Source organism: Taudactylus pleione, unplaced genomic scaffold (genome assembly GCF_031769625.1).
Source record: "Taudactylus pleione unplaced genomic scaffold, aTauple2 ptg000617l, whole genome shotgun sequence".
In the NCBI taxonomy this organism is placed as follows: Eukaryota; Metazoa; Chordata; class Amphibia; order Anura; family Myobatrachidae; genus Taudactylus; species Taudactylus pleione.
Window position 1 is genome coordinate 361590 of NW_028285019.1, and position 24287 is coordinate 385876.

The 24287-nt window shown below is 45.8% G+C and overlaps 1 protein-coding gene across 1 annotated transcript in view; it reads right to left on the reverse strand.

The window, feature by feature from the left end:
* The window catches only part of ICOS (inducible T cell costimulator), a 77113-nt gene extending 58079 nt beyond the window's left edge, over positions 1-19034 (reverse strand). Inside the window, exons 1-4 of the mRNA XM_088454455.1 lie at positions 18917-19034; positions 17198-17545; positions 15313-15419; positions 4747-4876 (exon numbers count right to left, since the gene is read on the reverse strand). Coding sequence (XP_088310581.1) covers positions 4778-4876; positions 15313-15419; positions 17198-17545; positions 18917-18935 — 573 coding nt within the window. The 5' untranslated portion in view covers positions 18936-19034 and the 3' untranslated portion in view covers positions 4747-4777. The remainder of the gene's footprint in view (positions 1-4746; positions 4877-15312; positions 15420-17197; positions 17546-18916) is intronic.
* Positions 19035-24287: the final 5253 nt, after the last annotated feature.

Consider the following 24287-nt stretch of genomic DNA (forward strand, 5'->3'; position numbering starts at 1 on the left):
TGGCTTCCCATTGGCTGCGTGACTGTCACTGCACTGGCTACACTGTGACTGGAGGTGGCTTCCCATTGGCTGCGAGGCTGTGACTGCACTGGCTACACTGTGACTGGAGATGGCTTCCAATTGGCTGCCTGACTGTCACTGAACTGGCCACACTGTGACTGGAAGTTGCTTCCCATTGGCTGCGAGGCTGTGACTGCACTGGCTACACTGTGACTGGAGATGGCTTCCAATTGGCTGCCTGACTGTCACTGCACTGGCTACACTGTGACTGGAGGTGGCTTCCCATTGGCTGCGAGGCTGTGACTGCACTGGTCAACACTGTGACTGGAGGTGGCTTCCCATTGGCTGCGAGGCTGTGACTGCACTGGCTACACTGTGACTGGAGATGGCTTCCAATTGGCTACCTGACTGTCACTGCACTGGCTTTACTCTGACTGGAAGTGGCTTCCCATTGGCTGCGAGGCTGTGACTGCACTGGCTACACTGTGACTGGAGGTGGCTTCCCATTGGCTGCAAGGCTGTGACTGCACTGGCTCCACTGCGACTGGAGGTGTCTTCCCATTGACTGCCTGACTGTGACTGCACTGGCTCCACTGTGACTGGAAGTGGCTTCCCATTGGCTGCGTGACTGTCACTGAACTGGCTACATTGTGACTGGAGGTGGCTTCCCATTGGCTGCATGACTGTTACTGCACTGGCTACACTGTGACTGGAGGTGGCTTCCCATTGGCTGCGAGGCTGTCACTGCACTGGCTACACTGTGACTGGAGATGGCTTCCCATTGGCTGCGAGGCTAAGCTGCACTGGCTACACTGTGACTGGAGGTGGCTTCCCATTGGCTGGGAGACTGTGACTGCACTGGCTCCACTGTGACTGGAGGTGGCTTCCCATTGGCTGCCTGACTGTCACTGCACTGGCAACACTGTGACTGGAGGTGGCTTCCCATTGCCTGCGAGGCTGTCACTGCACTGGCTACATTGTGACTGGAGGTCGCTTCCCATTGGCTACGAGACTGTGACTGCACTGGCTACACTGTGACTGGAGGTGGCTTCCCATTGGCTGCGAGACTGTCACTGCACTGGCTACACTGTGACTGGAGGTGCCTTCCCATTGGCTGTGAGACTGTGACTGCACTGGCTACACTGTGACCGGAGGTGGCTTCCCATTGACTGCGAGACTGTGACTGCACTGGCTACACTGTGACTGGATGTGGCTTCTTATTGGCTGCGAGACTGTCACTGCACTGGCTACACTGTGACTGGAAGTGGCTTCCCATTGGCTGCAAGGCTGATTGTACACTGGCTCCACTGCGACTGGAGGTGTCTTCCCATTGGCTGCCTGACTGTGACTGCACTGGCTCCACTGTGACTGGAGGTGGCTTCCCATTGGCTGCGAGACTGTGACTGCACTGGCTTCACTGTGACTGGAGGTGGCTTCCCATTGGCTGCGATGCTGTGACTGCACTGGCTCCACTGTGACTGGAGTTGGCTTCCCATTGGCTGCGAGACTGTGACTGCACTGGCTCCACTGTGACTGGAGGTGGCTTCCCATTGGCTGCGATGCTGTGACTGCACTGGCTACACTGTGACTGGAAGTGGCTTCCCATTGGCTGCCTGACTGTCACTGCACTGGCTACACTCTGACTGGAGGTGGCTTCCCATTGGCTGCGAAGCTGTGACTGCACTGGCTACGCTGTGACTGGAGGTGGCTTCACATTCGCTGCCTGAGTGTCACTGCACTGGCTACATTGTGACTGGAGGTGGCTTCCCATTGGCTGCGAGACTGTGACTGCACTGGCTCCACTGTGACTGGAGGTGGCTTCCCATTGGCTGCGAGGCTGTGACTGCACTGGCTACACTGTGACTGGAAGTGGCTTCCCATTGGCTGTCTGACTGTCACTGCACTGGCTCCACTGTGACTGGAGGTGGCTTCCCATTGGCTGCGAGGCTGTGACTGCACTGGCTACGCTGTGACTGGAGGTGGCTTCACATTGGCTGCGAGGCTGTGACTGCACTGGCTACACTGTGACTGGAGGTGGCTTCCCATTGGCTGCGTGACTGTCACTGCACTGGCTACACTGTGACTGGAGGTGGCTTCCCATTGGCTGCGAGGCTGTGACTGCACTGGCTACACTGTGACTGGAGATGGCTTCCAATTGGCTGCCTGACTGTCACTGAACTGGCCACACTGTGACTGGAAGTTGCTTCCCATTGGCTGCGAGGCTGTGACTGCACTGGCTACACTGTGACTGGAGGTGGCTTCCCATTGGCTGCAAGGCTGTGACTGCACTGGCTCCACTGCGACTGGAGGTGTCTTCCCATTGACTGCCTGACTGTGACTGCACTGGCTCCACTGTGACTGAAAGTGGCTTCGCATTGGCTGCGTGACTGTCACTACACTGGCTACACTGTGACTGGAGGTGGCATCCCATTGGCTGCGTGACTGTAACTGCACTGGCTACACTGTGACTGGAGGTGGCTTCCCATTGGCTGTGAGGCTGTCACTGCACTGGCTACGCTGTGACTGGAGGTGGCTTCCCTTTGGCTGCCTCACTGTCACTGCACTGGCTACACTGTGACTGGAGATGGCTTCCCTTTGGCTGCGAGGCTAAGCTGCACTGGCTCCACTGTGACTGGAGGTGGCTTCCCATTGGCTGTGAGACTGTGACTGCACTGGCTCCACTGTTACTGGAGGTGGCTTCCCATTGGCTGCCTGACTATCACTGCACTGGCTACACTGTGACTGGAGGTGGCTTCCCATTGGCTGCAAGGCTGTCACTGCACTGGCTACACTGTGACTGGAGGTGGCTTCCCATTGGCTGCGAGACTGTGACTGCACTGGCTGCACTGTGACTGGAGGTGGCTTCTCATTGGCTGCGAGACTGTCACTGCACTGGCTCCACTGTGACTGGAGGTGGCTTCCCATTGGCTGCCTGACTGTCACTGCACTGGCTACACTGTGACTGGAGGTGGCTTCCCATTGGAGGCGCCACCTGCCAGTCACGCTGAAGACAGGCAGCCCGATGGAGAGGTGCCAATCTGGGCTGTGGTCAGCAGAAAGCAGCTACCAGTGGAAGCGGCTGCTCTGCCTTTCGGGCAGCCCTACAGTGCTTCTCAGGGCTACAAACAATGCAGTCCCCAGACGCCAGGGTTAAGCGTGCACATGCGCAGCGCCACCACCGCTTATGCACATGCACCAGTCCCGACTCCTGGCGGATTCATTGAGCAGGCACCGGGACCCAAGCCAGCAGCAGCGACAGCCCCCTCAGGTAAGAGGGCAGGAGCCACTGCTGACTGTGACATACAACCTTTCCGTACAACGCGCTCCTCTGTGCACCTGACTAATCTGACCAGTCTCCATCACTTCGTCATCTGTGCTCTCTTCCCCCAAATCTGCACAGTGACACCTAAATGCCCCTCACCCAGTCATCTCCTTGTCCTCACATTACTACTTACCTCTGCTATTTCTGCCCTATCCTGGCTGCCAATATCTCGCTCCAGTGCGCACTTCTGCCGCTATGACATCATCTCGTCATCCCATTACACTGAACTGATTTCTATCTAAAAACAAAACTCTACATTATTTAATTTCCACCACGTCGACCAATCACCTTTCTATCGCTTCCTCCCAACTTTCTCACATTCTTTAAAGACACAATTTACACTCACGCAGTGGTGGATTTACCTAGGGGCTTCAGGGCTTCAGCCCCCCAGTAAAATCTGCCACCTCAGTGAGCCAGTTGCAGTCCATGACGGCACTGTCTACACTGTGACTGGCAGAGGCTTCCCATTGGTAGCGCTACTTGCCAATCCCACACAGGACAGGCTGCCCCAGTAGAAAGCCACTCCTCTGTCTTTCGGGCAGCCCTACGCGGCTCCTGGAGGCTGCAGCCAATGTAGTCCCTAGAAGCCGGTGTTTTGCTCATGCACCAGTCCATGCGCCTGTCAGATCTTTTGTGCAGGAGCCAGGACCCGGCCGGCCTCCCACTCCCCGAGCCGACCTCCGTTTCTTCTCTCCCATTAATGACTAGTCCTTTACTCTCGTGTCTTCTTCTTCCCTCTCAAACTGTCCCAACAACTCCCCCCCCCCCCCAATGCTTGGCCGCACCTAGTACAACCTTTCCACTTGACCCTCTCCATCCATTCTGACTTCATATAAACATTTATCTCCTTTAGAGCGGGAAATAGATTGCAATACATCCACCCCTATCTGCGTGCTGCCTACCGCCATTTTATAGCGTCAGTATACAGGATCGCCTACTTGCCGGAGTAGCTCTCTAGAGAAATACATGTCCCAGTGCTGACAAGACTTCCAGTTTATAACACAGAATGTCCAAATGTGCATTGCGCGGCCATCGGCCTGCTCATGCGCAAGCCGCGGGAATGGATCGGGATCCTTATTATCCATCTCCGGGGATTTTTTGCCCATAGACTTCTATAGATAACACCAGCTATTGATGACTTTGCCTATTCGGCACACGCTCCGGAAGGTTAGGCTTCCCCAGACCTTGCTGCATATGGTAACATAGAATCTTATGGGGCTCACCGTGATATTTAATAGATAAGGTGATCGGCATGGTCAGGTCGGAGGTTCATTACCTGTGTTACAGACAAATCCCCAAATATTGCTCCGCCGCCCAGCGATGCAGAATTCTGCCGCACTCTCTAACAGTAGTTAGTAACACTATAAGCAGATGTGCATTTGTCATATGAGATTGTTATATCTCACTAAGTGACATGTACATACCCCCAAAACAAGTATATGTCCTCAGCTTGCGTCACCGAACTGGTCCTCTGGCTGGGGGGACGGCCGCCATATGCATATATTCACCGTTGTGCTCCATTTCCAGCTTTCGGGCATCACATTCTCTGCAGCGCTGTTATAAAAAGGCAACAAGAATTTAAAAGACTTTAATTTTCAGTGAAGCGGCTATCATCTGAGGTCACATGAGACGGCGATCACCTGAGGTCACATGAGATGGCGATCACCTGAGGTCACATGAGATGGCGATCACCTGAGGTCACATGAGACGGCGATCACCTGAGGTCACATGAGACGGCGATCACCAGAGGTCACATGAGACGACGATCACCTGAGGTCACATGAGAAGGCGATCACCTGAGGTCACATGAGACGGCGATCACCTGAGGTCACATGAGACGGCGATCACCTGAGGTCACATGAGATGGCGATCACCTGAGGTCACATGAGATGGCGATCACCTGAGGTCACATGAGACGGCGATCACCTGAGGTCACATGAGACGGCGATCACCTGAGGTCACATGAGACGGCGATCACCTGAGGTCATATGAGACAGCGATCACCTGAGGTCACATGAGACAGCGATCACCTGAGGTCACATGAGATGGTGATCACCTGAGGTCACATGAGATGGTGATCACCTGATGTCACATGAGACGCCGATCACCTGAGGTCACATGAGACAGCGATCACCTGAGGTCACATGAGACAGCGATCACCTGAGGTCACATGAGACGGCAATCACCTGAGGTCACATGAGACGGCGATCACCTGAGGTCACATGAGACGGCGATCACCTGAGGTCACATGAGACGGCAATCACCTGAGGTCACATGAGACGGCGATCACCTTAGGTCACATGAGACGGCGATCACCTTAGGTCACATGAGACGGCGATCACCTTAGGTCACATGAGACGGCGATCACCTGAGGTCACATGAGACGGCGATCACCTGAGGTCACATGAGACAGTGATCATCTGAGGTCACATGAGACGGCGACCACTGAGGTCACATGAGACGGCGATCACCTGAGGTCACATGAGACGACGATCACCTGAGGTCACATGAGACGGCGATCACCTGAGGTCACATGAGACGGCGATCACCTGAGGTCACATGAGACGGCTTAGATTTACATAGTGATGTTAGTACGCATGTCGGTATTCTGCCATTATGCTGATAGGTAAGTGCAGAGTAGCAAAGCGTCATCTTTCATGGACAAACAGAATCTACCATGGACTTTTGTCCAGGAATGATGATATTTGTCCATGAAAGACGTTTTGCCTCTTTCTGAGATCCGATTTTTGGTGGGAAAAATTCGAATTTGGCGGGAAAATTCGAGCCCATCCGAGCCTGCACATCCCTAATATATATATTTATTTACACTATATTCGCGTTAAGTAGCTTTAGGGTTAGTGTTGGATTAGGGTTAGCATCAGGATTAGTGTTAGGACTAGGGTTAGCATTAAGTAGCATTCGGGTTAGCATTGGATTAAGGCACAGGTTCTCAAACTCGGTCCTCTGGACCCCAAACAGTGCATGTTTTCCAGGTCTCCTCACAGAATTACAAGTGAGATAGTCGGTGCACCTGTGGATATCTTAAAATGTGTCAGCGAGTTTGAGAACCACTGGATTAGGGTAAAGAATTAGGGTTAGTGTTAGGGTTAGTGCTAAGTAGCATTAGGATTAGCATTGGATTAGGGTTAGGGTTAGCGTTAGGCCTAGGGTTAGTGTTAAATAGCATTAGGATTAGCATTGGATTAGGGTTAGCGTTAAGTAGCTTTAGAGTTAGCGTTAGGAAAAGGGTTAGCGTAAAGTAGATTTAGGGTTAGCATTGGATCAGGGTTTGAATTAGGGTTAGCCTTAGGCCTAGGGTTAGTGTTAAATAGCATTAGAGTTAGCATTGGATTAGGGTTAGCATTAGGACTAGGGTTAGAGTTAAGTAGCATTAGGGTTAGCGTTGGATTAGGGTTAGCGTTAGGACTAGGGTTAGAGTTAAGTAGCATTAGGATTAGCGTTGGATTAGAGTTGGCTTTAGGATTAGCATTGGATTAGAGTTAGGGTTAGCGTTAGGACTAGAGTTAACGTTAATTAGCATTAGGGTAAGTGTTGGATTAGGGTTAGCATTACGGTTAGTGTTCGGACTAGACAGTGTTAAGTAGCAATAGGGTAAATGCTGGATTAGGGTTAGAATTAAGGTTAGCGTTAGGCCTAGTGTTAGTGTTAAATAGCATTAGGGTTAATGCGTTAAGTAGCATTAGGGTTTGCGTTAGGCCTAGGGTTAGCGTCAAGTAGCATTAGGGTTATCGTTGGATTTGGGTTAGCGTTACAGTTAGCGTTAGGACTAGGGTTAACATTAAGTAGCATTAGGATTAGCGTTTGATTAGGTTGGCATTAGGATTAGCATTGGATTAGAGTTAGGGTTAGCGTTAGGACTAGATTTAGCGTTAATTAGCATTAGGGTTAGTTGAATTAGGGTTAGAGTTAATGTTAAATAGCATTAGGATTAGAATTGGATTAGGGTTAGGGTTAGCGTTAAGTAGCATTAGAGTTAGAGTTGGAATATAATTAGCTTTAAGTAGCATTAGGGTTAGCGTTAGAAGTGAACTAGGGTTAGCATTAAGTACCATTAGGGTTAGTGTTGGATTAGGGTTAGCATTAGGGTTAGTGTTGGATTAGGGTTAGTATTAGGGTTAGTATTAGGACTAGGGTTAGCGTTAAGAAGCATTAGGGTTAGCATTGGATTAGGGTTAGCGTTAGGACTAGGATTAGTGTTAAGTACAGTAGCATTAGAGTTAGTGTTGGTATAGGGTTAGCCAGTGGCGTAACTATGGAGGGTGCAGGGGGTGCGGTTGCTATGGGGCCCGGCGGCTTAAGGGGCCCGCCGGCCCAGCGATCGCACCCCCTGCACTTTCCATATGCCGGGCGCCCGCTGAGATTGTGTTACCAGCGGACGCCCGACTCCTACTCAAACCCCCGGCAGAAGCCGGAGGACGGAGCTCACTCCGTATTCCGGGTCCCGCAATGCACTATGGGAGTGACGTCATGATGTCACTCCCATAGTGCCGAGGAGCGGACGCCGGGGACGGAGCTCAGGAATGAGCTCCGTCTTCCGGGTCCCGCAGTGCACTATGGGAGTGACGTCATGACGTCACTCTCATAGTGCCGAGGAGCGGGCGACGGGGCCGTCGGCGGCTTCACAGGAGCGGGGATAAGGTAAGTTTTTTTTTGTTTGTTTTGTGTGTGCGCACGCGCCCGCGCGCGTGGGGGGAAGTTACTGGGATCTCACTACTGGGGGCATTACAGAGGGCTCACTACAGGGGGCAGCTACTGGGGGCATTACAGGGGGCTCACTATTGGGGGAAGCTACAGGGGGTCACTACTGGGGGCAGCTACAGGGGGCTCACTACTGGGGCAGCTACTGGGGTCTCACTACTGGGGGCAGCTACAGGGGGTCGCTACTGGGGGCAGCTACAGGGGCTCACTACTGGGGGAAGCTACAGGGGGTCACTACTGGGGGCTCATTACTGGGGTCACTACAGGGGCTCACTACTGGGGCAGTTACTGGGGTCTCACTACTGGGGGCAGCTACAGGGGGTCACTACTGGGGGCAGCTACAGGAGGTCACTACTGGGGGCAGCTACAGGGGGCTCACTACTGGGGGCAGCTACACAGGGCTCACTATTGGGGGCATTACAGGGGGCTCACTACTGGGGGCAATTACAAGGGGCTCTCTACTGGGGGCATTACAGGGGGCTCACTACTGGGGGCATTACAGGGGGCTCATTACTGGGGGCAACTACAGGGGGCTCACTACTGGGGGCACTGCGTAAGGGGCACCATTACAGTGGGCATTGCATAAGGGGCACCATTACAGTGGGCATTTAATGTTTTAGGGGAACTACTGTGGTTATTGTGTAAGACCTAAGTTAGGGGGGGCCCTTAAAAATGTTACTATGGGGCCCAAAAAGTTCTAGTTACGCCCCTGGGGTTAGCATTAGGGTTAGTGTTAGGACTAGGGTTAGCTTTAAGTACAGTAGCATTAGAGTTAGCGTTGGTATAGGGTTAGCATTAGAGTTAGCATTGGAATATGGTGAGCTTTAAGTAGCATTAGGGTTAGCGTTAGATCTAGGGTTAGCATTAAGTACCATTAGGGTTAGTGTTGGATTAGGGTTAGTGTTGGATTAGGGTTAGTATTAGGGTTAGTATTAGGACTAGGGTTAGCGTTAAGAAGCATTAGGGTTAGCATTGGATTAGGGTTAGCGTTAGGACTAGGGTTAGTGTTAAGTACAGTAGCATTAGAGTTAGTGTTGGTATAGGGTTAGCATTAGGGTTAGTGTTAGGACTAGGGTTAGCTTTAAGTACAGTAGCATTAGAGTTAGCGTTGGTATAGGGTTAGCATTAGAGTTAGCATTGGAATATGGTTAGCTTTAAGTAGCATTAGGGTTAGCGTTAGATCTAGGGTTAGCATTAAGTACCATTAGGGTTAGTGTTGGATTAGGGTTAGCATTAGGGTTAGTGTTGGATTAGGGTTAGCATTAGGACTAGGGCTAGCGTTAAGAAGCATTAGGGTTAGCATTAGGGTTAGCATTGGATTAAGGTTAGGTCTAGGGTTAGTGTTAAGTACAGTAGCATTGAAGTTAGCATTGGTATAGGGTTAGCATTGGATTAGGGTTAGCGTTAGGACTAGGGTTAGTGTTAAGTACAGTAGCATTAGAGTTAGCATTGGTATAGGGTTAGCATTGGATTAGGGTTAGCGTTAGGACTAGGGTTAGTGTTAAGTACAGTAGCATTAGAGTTAGCATTGGTATAGGGTTAGCATTAGGGTTAGCATTAGGACTAGGGTTAGCTTTAAATAGCATTAGGGTTAGTATTAGGACTAGGGTTAGTGTTAAGTACAGTAGCATTAGAGTTAGCATTGGTATAGGGTTAGCATTAGGGTTAGCATTAGGACTAGGGTTAGCTTTAAATAGCATTAGGGTTAGTATTAGGACTAGGGTTAGTGTTAAGTACAGTAGCATTAGAGTTAGTGTTGGATTAGGGTTAGCATTAGGGTTAGCGTTAGGACTAGGGTTAGCTTTAAGTACAGTAGCATTAGAGTTAGCGTTGGAATATGGTTAGCTTTAAGTAGCATTAGGGTTAGTATTAGGACTAGGATTAGGGGTTAGTGTTAAGTAGCATTAGTGCTAGTATAGGATTAGGGTTAGAATTAGGGTTAGCGTTAGGCCTAGGGTAAGTGTTAAGTACCATTAGGGTTAGTGTTGGATTAGGGTTAGCATTAGGGTTAGTGTTGGATTAGGGTTAGCATTAGGACTAGGGCTAGCGTTAAGAAGCATTAGGGTTAGCATTAGGGTTAGCATTGGATTAAGGTTAGGACTAGGGTTAGTGTTAAGTACAGTAGCATTAGAGTTAGCATTGGTATAGGGTTAGCATTGGATTAGGGTTAGCGTTAGGACTAGGGTTAGTGTTAAGTACAGTAGCATTAGAGTTAGCATTGGTATAGGGTTAGCATTGGATTAGGGTTAGCGTTAGGACTAGTTTTAGTGTTAAGTACAGTAGCATTAGAGTTAGCATTGGTATAGGGTTAGCATTAGGGTTAGCATTAGGACTAGGGTTAGCTTTAAATAGCATTAGGGTTAGTATTAGGACTAGGGTTAGTTTTAAGTACAGTAGCATTAGAGTTAGTGTTGGATTAGGGTTAGCATTAGGGTTAGCGTTAGGACTAGGGTTAGCTTTAAGTACAGTAGCATTAGAGTTAGCGTTGGAATATGGTTAGCTTTAAGTAGCATTAGGGTTAGTATTAGGACTAGGATTAGGGGTTAGTGTTAAGTAGCATTAGTGCTAGTATAGGATTAGGGTTAGAATTAGGGTTAGCGTTAGGCCTAGGGTAAGTGTTAAGTACCATTAGGGTTAGTGTTGGATTAGGGTTAGCATTAGGGTTAGTGTTGGATTAGGGTTAGCATTAGGACTAGGGCTAGCGTTAAGAAGCATTAGGGTTAGCATTAGGGTTAGCATTGGATTAAGGTTAGGACTAGGGTTAGTGTTAAGTACAGTAGCATTAGAGTTAGCATTGGTATAGGGTTAGCATTGGATTAGGGTTAGCGTTAGGACTAGGGTTAGTGTTAAGTACAGTAGCATTAGAGTTAGCATTGGTATAGGGTTAGCATTGGATTAGGGTTAGCGTTAGGACTAGTTTTAGTGTTAAGTACAGTAGCATTAGAGTTAGCATTGGTATAGGGTTAGCATTAGGGTTAGCATTAGGACTAGGGTTAGCTTTAAATAGCATTAGGGTTAGTATTAGGACTAGGGTTAGTGTTAAGTACAGTAGCATTAGAGTTAGCATTGGTATAGGGTTAGCATTAGGGTTAGCATTAGGACTAGGGTTAGCTTTAAATAGCATTAGGTTTAGTATTAGGACTAGGGTTAGTGTTAAGTACAGTAGCATTAGAGTTAGTGTTGGATTAGGGTTAGCATTAGGGTTAGCGTTAGGACTAGGGTTAGCTTTAAGTACAGTAGCATTAGAGTTAGCGTTGGAATATGGTTAGCTTTAAGTAGCATTAGGGTTAGTATTAGGACTAGGATTAGGGGTTAGTGTTAAGTAGCATTAGTGCTAGTATAGGATTAGGGTTAGAATTAGGGTTAGCGTTAGGCCTAGGGTAAGTGTTAAGTAGCATTAGGGCTATCATTGGATTAGGGCTAGAATTAGGGTTAGCATTAGGACTAGGGTTAGTGTTAAGTAGAGTAGCATTATGGTTAGCATTGGATTAGGGTAAGCGTTAAGTACCATTAGGGTTAGTGTTGGATTAGGGTTAGCATTAGGGTTAGTGTTGGATTAGGGTTAGTATTAGGGTTAGTATTAGGACTAGGGTTAGCGTTAAGTAGCATTAGGGTTAGCATTGGATTAGGGTTAGCGTTAAGTACAGTAGCATTAGAGTTAGCGTTGGAATATGGTTAGCTTTAGGAGTAGCATTAGGGTTAGCATTAGGACTAGGGTTAGTGTTAAGTAGCCTTAGGGTTAGTATAGAATTAGGGTTAGCGTTAGGCCTAGGGTAAGTGTTAAGTAGCATTAGGGTTATCATTGGATTAGCACTAGAATTAGGGTTAGCATTAGGACTATGGTTAGTGTTAAGTACAGTATCATTATGGTTTATTGGATTAGGGTTAGCGTTAGGACTAGGGTTAGCGTTACGTAGCATTAGGGTTGGATTAGGGTTAGCATTAGGGTTAGCGTTAGTTCTAGTGTTAGCGTTAAGTAGCATTAGAGTCAGTGTTTGAATAGGGTAAGCATTAAGGTTAGCATTAGGACTAGGGTTAGTGTTAAATTGCATTAGGGTTAGTGTTAAGTAGCATTAGGTTAAGCGTTGGATAAGGGTTAGCTTTAGGGTTAGCGTTAGGATTAGAGTTAATGTTAAGTAGCATTAGGGTTAATGTTGGAGTTAGGGTTGACATTAGGATTAGCATTGGATTAGGGTTAGGGTTAGGCCTAGTGTTAGTGTTAAGTAGCATTAGGTTTAGCGTTGGATAAGGGTTAGCTTTAGGGTTAGCGTTAGTGCTATGATTATCGTTAAGTAGCATTAGATTAGAATTAGGGTTATCATTACGGTTAGGGTTATTATTAGGGTTAGGGTTGGGGTTCAGTTTAGGGGTATGGTTAGCATTAGCACTAGGGTTAGCATTAGGATTAAGATTAAGGCTAGGATTAGTGTTAGGATGATTATTAGGGTTAGTGTTGGCATTATTGTTAGCGTTAGGGCAGTATTAGGGTTAGGATGATTATTAGCATAAGGGATAGGGTTAGTGTTGGTGTTTTGCTTAGGGTTAGGGCAGTGTTAGGGTTAGTGTTAGGGTTAGTGTTAGGATGATTATTATGGATAGGGTTAGTGTTGGTGTTTTGCTTAGTGTTAGGGTTAGTGTTAGGGTTAGGGTTAGTGTTAGGGTTAGTGTTAGGATGATTATTAGCATTACGGATAGGGTTAGTGTTAGGATGATTATTAGCATTATGGATAGGGTTAGTGTTGGTGTTTTGCTTAGTGTTAGGGCAGTGTTAGGGTTAGTGTTAGGATGATTATTAGCATTATGGATAGGGTTAGTGTTGGTGCTTTGCTTAGGGTTAGGGCAGTGTTAGGTTTAGTGTTAGGATGATTATTAGCATTATGGATAGGGTTAGTGTTGGTGTTTTGCTTAGGGTTAGGGCAGTGTTAGGGTTAGGTTTAGGATGATTATTAGCATTATGGATAGGGTTAGTGTTAGGGCAGTGTTAGGGTTAGGATGATTATTATGGATAGGGTTAGTGTTGGTGTTTTGCTTAGGGTTAGGGCAGTGTTAGGATGATTATTTGCATTAGGGTTAGGATTAGTGTTAGGGCAGTGTTAGGGTTAGTGTTATGGTTAGTGTTAGGGTTAGTGTTGGTGTTTTGCTTAGTGTTAGGGTTAGTGTTAGGGTTAGTGTTAGGATGATTATTAGCATTACGGATAGGGTTAGTGTTAGGGCAGTGTTAGGGTTAGGGTTAGGATGATTATTATGGATAGGGTTAGTGTTGGTGTTTTGCTTAGGGTTATGGTTAGTGTTAGGATGATTATTTGCATTAGGGTTAGGATTAGTGTTAGGGCAGTGTTAGGGTTAGTGTTAGGGTTAGTGTTAGGATGATTATTAGCATTACGGATAGGGTTAGGGTTAGTGTTAGGATGATTATTAGCATTAGGGTTATGGATAGTGTTAGGGTTAGTGTTAGGATGATTATTAGCATTAGGGTTATGGATAGTGTTAGTGTTAGGGTTAGTGTTAGGATGATTATTAGCATTAGGGTTATGGTTAGTGTTAGGGTTAGGGTTAGGATGATTATTAGCATTAGGGTTATGGTTAGGGTTAGTGTTAGGATGATTATTAGCATTAGGGCAGTGTTAGATTTAGGGCCAGGGTTAGTGTTGGCATTAGGGCTATGATTAGTGGTAGGGTTAGAACTAGGGTAAGAATTAGGGTGGGCATTGGCATTCATTTTAGGATTAGGGTCAGCATTAAGGTTAAGGTGAGTTTCGACATTTCAACATGTCGACCTTATGATAAAGTCAACATGTTCCAAGTCGGCACTACATATGTCAACATTACAGCCATTTACATTGTTGAATACCTGTCGACATATTGGAGCCTACATTATTCTTGTCTACATTATTGATACTGAGAAATCATTCTGAACATGTTACAGGCTGTAAACAAAAAGTGTAGTGGTCACTCATATCAGCTTAATGACATTACACAGGTGCTTGTAAAGGACGGGGTTTACACTGAACACAGAAAAAAAGGGATTTGCCCTCCAGCACACTGCAGCAAAATCAACAAAAAATACTTAAATCCTACATGTTAATATATGCATAAGCGCCAAGCCATCGCCAAGGAGCCTTGACGATGGCCTGGCGCTTATTCATATATTTGCAAATGTATGTAACTAATACTTCTGAATCTCTATTATCATGTAGGATTTTAGTATTTTTTGTTGATTTTGCTGCAGTGTGATGGAGGGCAAATCCCTTTTTTCTGTGCTCAGTGTAAACCCCGCCCTTTACAAGCACCTGTGCTATGTCATTAAGCTGATATGAGCAACCATATCTTGAGAGGCATGAAGGGAGCCAGCATTAGGAGGAGGTGCTGGTCCTTATAGTGCCATGTGGAGGTTTCTGGGGTACCTCCAAGGTGAGTTAGCTCGCAGCTTATACATGTGCTGTTATCATGCAGTACACCAATTTGTAATTATATGACCCAGAGTGGGTGCTACTATTATGTAGCAATAATTATTTTGGGGTGAGCGTTTGTGTGTGGGGCCCCAGAAGTTGTCCTGGCTGGACCTTTTTCAGGGCATCATCACTTAATTCACAAAGATATTTTTTATCACTTTTCTAATTGTTTGTTTATTATTTAATTATTTCTCATTTCATTAACACTTATTGATTAATCTTTACACATCTATTCTTTACACTTCACTGTCACCTTTTTTCCCCTTTCGTGTGATGCCCTGGGGATGGTCCTTGGCTGGAATTTTTTGGGGTACCTTGTGCCTCGGACGTGAACCCCTTAATGTTAGGGACGCCAGTATAGAGTAGTCTTGACGATGGCCTGGCGCTTATTCATATATTTGCAAATGTATGTAACTAATACCTCTGGATCTCTATTATCATGTAGGATTTAAGTATTTTTTGTTGATTTTGCTGCAGTGAGCTGGAGGGCAAATCCCTTTTTTTCTATGTTACAGGCTGTGTTTGAAAAGTGACAGTTAGGAGCTGATTGGTTGGTACTTTATCTCCGTCCACTTTATCTCTCTCCAAAGCTTAGTACATCTCCCTCTTTGTCAGGTGTCCATCATGTCAGGTAATCCCATCATGAATATGTAATGAAGGGATTTCTGAAACTATACGAGACCCTGTTTTCTGTATTCACCATGAAAGAAATGATCCTGCTGTAAATGTCCGGTAATAAATGCTGTGATTATTTACTTTCCTGGCTAATGTATGCGCCATAGAATAAGTCAGCAGATTTGCCTTGGGCCGAGCACTCACCTTCCTGCGGATGCACCAATATAATATTACAATGAAGCACACGGACAGGAAGACAGGGACTCCAATCACAATCCATTTCACCACATCACACGTCGGAGGCTTAAAATCTAAAAGAAAATATTAGTAAATAGGATAAGAAACTTGAAATCTCAAGGAAATTGACACAAAGGGGAATATTTACTAAAGTGCAGGATTTTAGAAGTGGAGATATTGCCCATAGCAGCCAATCCAGAGGTGTAAATGTAATAGCCGGCGACTCGCAGGCATCGGTGAGTTCCCGGTGACACCGCCCCCGATGTTATAAAGGGGCAATAATTTACAGGGAAATAATAAATATGTTGAATGTTTCTGACTGTACTTTCACTTTTGCACATTAATCTGTAAATATTGATTATCAGAGATCTTATAATAGTAGCTAAGAGATTAGTGATCACAGAGCCTGGTTCATGGCTGTACACGATGAGATGTTTGCGCAGTTGAGCGATTTTCGGCAAATTGCGCATGCGTCAGGAAAGCGCACACAATTCACAAACACAGAAAAAAAAATTTTATTTGGTTTGGACTGGAGTGTAATTTGGGGGTTACAGCACCCTTTAATGGTCAAGCCAGCCGGCCCTTTACTTATGACACAGGCGCACGCTTGGCACTACTTTGTTGATGCACGTGCGGCTACTGCGCACACAATTCACAAACACAGAAAATAATTTTTTTTTTGGTTTGGACTGGAGTGTACTTTCGGGGGTTACAGCACCCTTAACGGTCAAGCCAGCCGGCCCTTTACTTATGACACAGGCACACGCTTGGCACTACTTTGTTGATGCACGTGCGGCTACTGCGCGCACAATTCACAAACACAGAAAATACATTTTTTTTTGGTTTGGACTGGAGTGTACTTTGGGGGTTACAGCACCCTTTAACGGTCAAGCCAGCCGGCCCTTTACTTATGACACAGGCGCACGCTTGGCACTACTTTGTTGATGCACGTGCGGCTACTGCGCACACAATTCACAAACACAGAAAAAATATTTTTTTCAGGAGTGTGATAATCCAATGATCTGAGATCGATGCTGCATCTTTGTACGCAGATGCTTGGATTTGCAAAGCTGCCGGTAGACGACTCAATAGTACATCTCCTGGCATCTGCAACATTGTAGCAACTGTGTACACACAGGCACGCACACGCCCACACACGCGCGCACACACGCACACAGCAGCGGCGGCAGCGTTAGCGCACATCTCTGAATCTGGCCCTGTGTACACACACAGCAATGGCGGTAGCGTGAGCGCACATCTCTGAATCAGGCCCTGTGTACACACACACAGCAATGGCGGCAGTGATAGCGCACATCTCTGAATCAGGCCCTGTGTACACACACGCAGCAATGGCGGCAGCATTAGCGCACATCCCTGAATCAGGCCCTGTGTACACACATGCAGCAATGGCGGCAGTGTTAGCGCACATCTCTGAATCAGGCCTTGTGTACACACACGCAGTAATGGCGGCAGCGTTAGCGCACATCTCAGGCCTGAAAACACCCATTTTTGTTGTGGCCGAAAATATTAACGTTCCCCTGAATGTAACAAGGAGAGACTGCAGCGTATATCTCCTATACAACATCAGTCTACTGTGTGCGGCATTGACACCGCGGCTTTCTCTGAATCAGGCCCTTTTTCTTAGGGTTGATATTTTGCGTTCCTCCGGGGTTTCCTAGCCACTCCCTGGGTGCCCCGGTTATTGGTACAGAGGCTTGGGGAGAGGCACATAACACTTATGCAGGGAAACTGAAGTAACCCATAACTCCTAAAGAGCTGCTAGTACTAAATGACAGCGTTGTATGTTCTTCTAGATAGACTATAGCCAGCGTGATTGAGAATGATATCTTACCGTGCACATACACATAGGCCTTATTCACAATAGATTTGCTGAAAGGAGGTGGATAAAAAGTTTGGATGTGACACGTGTAGCTGTCAGTGTGCCTGGTGTCCAGCTGGGTGAGCGTCATGGAAAAGCTGCCATTGAATTCATCGAAGCGACATTGGGCTTTGTCTTCCCAGTTGTAGAATTTGGTTTCTGAACCCGACGTGTACACCAAACACACCACATCACCGGCTGCGCCTTTCTCTAGAGTTAGGTTAAACCTGGAATTTTTGGGGGGTGCGTGTCTGCAGATGCCCACCTCGCCATCACGAGAGGCAATCACAACATTCTGACTGCTGGTCTCAGGGGTTTGTGCTGTAAGGAAAGAGACAACATTACAATCTAACACCTTCCAGCACATACAAACCGTGCGTCATGTATGTAATCATGTATGTCAGTGCAAACATTTTTAAAACTAAACATCAGTCATTTTGTTCTTGGCTACAGAACTACATAAAACCTTGGACGCAGGAAACATACTGTGGCAGGTGGGGAATTTGACTGGGGTGGTACACCTGTCAAACCGTAATGCAGGTGTCCTAAGGTGAGCTCAGGGAGGACACAAACCTCCCGTGAAGCAGAAGGGCCCTATGGTGTCTAGTCACTTCATCTGAGGAATAATGGTCATACTGTATACTGAATATTTGGGGTGAGATGTAATAGGGTGTGAGTTTTTTGTGTGAGACAAACTCGGACCTTCTTGCAGATTTAAAGGTCTGAGTTTGTCTAAATACTCACCAAATGTAATAGCCTGTGAACTTGAGTTCAAGGCTATTGCATTATGTGAATCTGGGTGAGTTTTCTCCTATGAAAACTCTGACTTTTTAATGAGACTAGCATTAAAAGGTCCGAGTTATACAGAAGCCTTCACAGATCAGTAAGATCTGTGAAGGCTTCTGTGTTTTTTTTTTAAAAAGTCAAACAAAAATGACATGCTTCCCAACCCTACAAGCATAACCAGCTCAGGACTCTGTACAACCTGTCCTGGTTCTTAAAATACTTGGGAAAAATGCGTAGGGGTCCCCTGAACTTTAAGAACCAGCACTGGGCTCTGTAGAGCCTGCCCTGGTTCTTAAAATACAGGAAAAAAGCGTAGTGGTCCCCTGTATTTTAAGAACCAGCACAGGGTTCAGATGAGCCTGTCCTGGTTGTGGAAATACAGGGGGCACAATGAGTAGGGGTCCCCTGTATTTTCCCTAACCAGCACTAGACTTTTTCTACCAGAGGTGTAATGCCACAACCCTGTCACTGGGTCCCCCGGCCAGAGCATTACACCTGACCACTAGTCAGCCCAGGCTAGGGATCCCTGGGGAGGTGGGGACCCCCCCAATAAATGGAATCCCCTCTCCAGGGCACCCCAGGCCTGGGCTGATAGCCCGGGGAATTCCCTGGCACCCCTAGCCGGTGGGTGCCAGATTGATTGTGTAAATGTGTGGTGTAAAAAATAGATTAACTAATATTGTTTTTGGCTGGATAACTACAGATCCCAGCAAGCCTCCCCCGCATGCTAGTACTTGGGGAACCACAAGTACCAGCATGACGGGCATTACGGACTGGTACCTGTAGTTCACTTTCAAAAGAAATATTAAAATAAAGACAAGACAAACACACCGTGACTGTAAAGTTTTATTAAAGCATACATGCATACTCACACTCACATTCACACTCACATTCACGCCTACTCACCTAGAATCCCTGTAGTCATTCACGTCCACTTCTACAGTAGAAATCCACGGCACCTGTAAAAAACAAAATTCCATACTCTCCTACTCCTAGAGTAGATCACATCCTCTTCGGTCCATGTAGGCATCCACAGGGTTAAAAAGTGAATACTCGAATCCAGCACGGACAGGAAGAAGGGGATCTGTTTACACACATCCCTATGGAGGCGCCCGCTGATTGGCTGGTGGCTCCTGCAATGACAGGAGTCACGCGGGTCCCGGTCTTTCATGCAGAGGAAGGGTATGTGTAAATACATCCCCTTCCTCCTGTCCGTGCTGGATTTGGGTATTCATCTTTTTTGTTTTTTACCCTGTGGATCCCTACATGGAGAAGAGGACGTAATCTACGCTAGGAATATGTGAGTATTGATTTTTTTTTTACAAGTGATCGGGGACTCTACTGGACAAGGAAACGTGATTGGTTGCAGGGATTCTAGGTGAGCGTGTGTGAGTGTTAATGTGAGTGTGAATGTGAGTGTGCATGTAATTTATGTTTTAATAAAACTTTACTGTTACTGTGTTTGTGTCTTGTCTTTATTTTAATATTTCTTTTGCAGGTGAACCACAGGTACTAGCAAGCCTTTTATACCTGGCATGTTGATACTTGTGGTTCTCCAATTACCAGCATGTGGGAGAGGCTTGCTGGGACCTGTAGCTCTCCAGCAAGAGACAATATTAGTTAATCTATTTTTTACACCACAAATTTACACAATCAACCTGGCCCAGGCCTGGGGTGCCCTGGAGAGGGGGTTCCATTTATTGGGAGATCCCCACCTCCCCAGGCATCCCCAGCCTGTGCTGACTAGTGGTCAGGTGTAATTATTTGGCTGGGGGACCCAGTGAAAGGGTTCCCCTGGCTGTGGCATTACACCTATGATAGAAAGAGTCCAGTGCTGATTATGGAAAATACAGGGGACCCCTACTCATTTTGTCACCTGTATTTCTACAACCAGGACAGGCTCAGCTGAGCCCTGTGCTGGTTCTTAAAATATAGGGGACCCCTATGCATTTTTTACCCTGTATTTTAAGAACCAGGACAGGCTGGCTATGCTTGTAGGGGGGGTTCGCACGACATTTAAAAAAAAATATTTTTATTGTTACTGTTTACTTTTTCTTTTACACACAGGAAGATGCACGGATCTCACAGATCTCATGGATCTCACAGATCTCATGGATCTCACAGATCTGTGCCTCTTTCTGTGTATCTAGGACATGCTCAGGCTAGACTCGCTATACTGAAGCAGGTCTTTTTTATGAGATTTCACACAGTAATAGCGTGCAAGGGAAACACTGACACTCTGTTACATTGCCCGAGTGCCATGCTCACAATGGCAAAACATCTGGATGCGTGTTTTGCCATTGTGAGTAGCGGGGGTGTGAGAAGATGTGAGTTTGCATGTTCTCACGCCCTATTACGTAGGGTGAGTTCTGAAAATGTGGGGTATAGCTCTATACTCACACCCTATTACATCTCGCCCTTGGAGTTCATTACTGAGATTGGACTTGTTTACAGTCAGTGAACTGACACCTATGGACGATATGTAATTTAAGAGATGTCTCAGAATAAATCTTATGTATTGACTGTTGAATAATTGTGTTTATTTTAGGTGATATTTCTAGTAATCCACAGACTTTATATCACAAACATCTGTACATATAACAGGGCAGAAACTAGTGTTTTTGTCACCCGGGTGAAGACAGTAATTTGGCGCCCCCCTCCCCCTGGTAATTCCCTCACAGCGGTGCCCCCATAGCAATGCCCCTTCAGCAGTGCACCTATAGTAATGCCCGCTGAGGTAATGCCCTTGTACTAGTGGCCATATAGTAATGTATATAGTAAGTAAGGTAGACAGACAAATGCTCTTTCTTGTTCTAGTTATGAGGAACCATATATATATATATATATTTTTTTTTAACACAAAGATTCCACCATCGCCAGCAGTATGGTCTGACCAGCTACAGTTTTACAATGAGAACAACCAGAGAAGCTCAGTTGATACTATAATATGGGAGTGAGAGGAGGCGCACTCTTCTGATTTTAAATCACTAGCAAATAGATACGTTTTTGTTTCCATCCAATTTTTATTAATTTTTTAGTTTTTTTGTATATTATGTATAGTATCCCGAATACGGGAATAATCATTCCCATAGTAATTCCCCTGTAGTGCGCATATGGTAATGCCTCTGTAGTCCCCATATAGTAATGCCCTCTAGTAATGCCCCTGTAGTGCCCATGTAGTAATACCCCTAGTAATGACCCTGTAGTGCCCATTTAATAATGCCCCTGTAGTGTCCCCTAGTAATGACCCTGTAGAGCCTCCTGGTAATGCCCCAGTAGTGCCCATGTAGTAATACCCCTAGTTATGACCCTGTAGTGCCCATTTAGTAATGCCCCTATAGTGCCCAAGTACAGCCACCTGCTAATGCCTCAGTAGAGCCCCCTGGTAATTCCCCTGTAGTGCCCCCTGGTAATGCCCTGTAGAGACCCCTGGTAATGCCCCTGTAGTGCCCCCTGATAATGCCCATGTAGAGCCCCCTAATAATGCCTCTGTAGTGCCCCTGTTAATGTCCCTGTAGTGCCCCCTGGTAATGCCCCCGTAGTGCCCCCTGATAATGCCCCTGTAGTGCTCCCAGGTAATGCTTCTGTAGTCCTCCTGGTAATGCCCCTGTAGTCCTCCTGTTAATGCCCCTGTAGTCCCCCTAGTAATGCCCCTGTAGTCCCCCTGGTAATGCCCCTGTAGTGCCCCTGGTAATGCCCCTGTAGTGCCACTTACACACACAAAAAGACAAAGAAATAGTTACCTTAAACCCCGCTCCTGTGACCGCCGCCATTGGGTCCGCCCGGCTGCTCCTCGGAGCTATGGCAGAGATGTCACGACGTCTCTCCCATAGTGCTTGTGGGGAGAGCCGGAGAGAACTCCAGCCTCCGGCTAGCACTGCGCTGCAGAGAAGGAGCCAGGCGCCCGCCTTAGAGTCTCCCTGTGGCACCCGGCTGGAGGACACTGGCGCCGAGTGCAGCGGCACACACGGTGCACATGCACCTCCAGCCCCCCCTAGTTGCGGCCCTGCATCTAATTTATTTGAGCTTTTTGTGTATCAAATTATAATTGCTAACATGTTGGATAAAATGAAATGTAATTGAACTTTATTTTTAAAAACCCTTCTTACATGTACCAAAAAAAAACTCTTCTTGCATGTAACAAACTAAAAAAAACTTCTTGCATGTACCAAAAAAAAACAAAACATTCATGATGGAGGCTGCAGCCCACTGGTCAGTGATTAGTGTAAGACACCACCCCTCACACACAATCCAAAACCCTGACGACCACCTTCAGGGTGATGGAGACGTATGGTGTGCACACTGTATGGGATAGAGACCCCCCTCCCCAGCCAGGGTCATCTTACACATCCCATTCCCAGTGTGTGACTGCACTATCACTTTATCAATGCATAATAACCAGTAAATGTCCTTTCAGTGTATTTTGTAAAATTTTCTCTTTGATCATTTGTTTTATTCAATAGAAGCACAAGAACAATATTAAGTCTCGCAGTTCAATATTCATTTATAAATTTAATTTTGTATAATTGATGTAGAACTTCCACTTGTCCTAATAGAACAAATATATAAGAAATTTCTTTCACCTCCTATTTTCTTTTCTTATATTTTTTCGTATTAACACCCCCATATAAATTACAATTAATTGATTCTCTTATATAACCCCTATTAATAAGATTATTAACTGATTGATTCATTAATTAATTGCAGTAAAATAAATCGTGTCTTATATTAAAATAATTAGCCATAAATTATAGTGTTTTTTTTTTTATAAATAATAAAAATTGTATTCACTTCAAAATATTACAGTATTGAACAATTGTACCCACAATGTGCTTTCCTGAGAAGTTCTACTCCGCAATAAAAATATAAAAAAAATTGTGAATAGAATTCTTCAGGAGACCCTCGGAATATATATAGGACTATTTACTGTGGTCTATTACCTATCGTACCAGGGTCAGGCTGTCACCTGTAATGGGGTGAAAGACTGAAGTGCCAGAGGGGGCCCAGAAATACCTGAAAGCCCGGGGGACCGGCCGTGGGTTAATATGGCCCTGCATACACTCTGTGTAACACATGTACCAGAGTTATTGGGGATTTTTGCGCATGAGTAGAAGTAAAAGAATTAAAGGAGAACTCTGTGAATATTGGCCACCTGAGGCTATGAATCAGGCCATACATGGTCATGGGCATTATGGTGTCCTAGTAAAATGGCCAATGAAAACTTTTTATTTGTAGAACATCTGGTGAAGTTCCACCGTTCTCCTATACATAGCAATGTTCAATGCAGCATTGGACACAAAATGACAGAGAGAATACGCCAATACCAAAATGGAAATTCATACATATATGACTGGTTAAAATAATAATACCCTGTAGTATGATAATTGTAACTTTACCTTCCTCAGCATTTATTTTATATTTTTGGTTTATATATTAGTTTTACGTTATTTGTAGTTTCAAACGCAAATTCACAATAAAACATAAAATTATAGGAAAATATAATAACTCACCAGCAATCGGCACAGAAAGCATCAGGAGGAAACCGGCAAGGCATAGACTCATTACTGCAGAGAATTTTCTGGTGCTACTGAGGGGTCTTGGATCGCTACCTCTGATAACAGCAGCAGTCACTGATTTTCGTTGCACTGAAATAAGGGAAGTGGCTTCATCTGTGTGGGACATGTTTTTAACGGAAGAGTTTAGCGAGTCTATTTGTCTCCATACCATAGTGTGGTTTTGTGTGTGATGAGACAGAGGTGATAAATAACATTTCTGCCATCACACAGTTTCCACATATTTTATAAATCAGCGCAGTTAAGAGAAATCTTAAATGTTTTGAAAGTCATAATATAAAATAAAATGATGCATTCAATATGAACTGCTGCCCTTAACCCGCCCCTACACTCCCATTGCTGCCATCTCTCATGGTCCCAGTACAGACCACTAAAATACACAATTAAGGTAGATAGACAAATGCTCTTTTTTGTTCTAGCTATGAGGAACCATATATATATATATATATATATTTATATATATATATATATATATTAAACACAAAGATTCCACCATCGACGACAGTATGGTATGACTAGCTACAATTTTACAATAAGAACAACCAGAGAAGCTCAGTTGATACTATAATATGGGAGTGAGAGGAGGCGCACTCCTCTGATTTTAAATCACTTGTAAATAGAAAAGTTTTTGTCTCCATCTAATTTTTATAAATTTTTTAGTTTTTTTGTATATTATGTATATTATCCCGAATACGGGAATAATC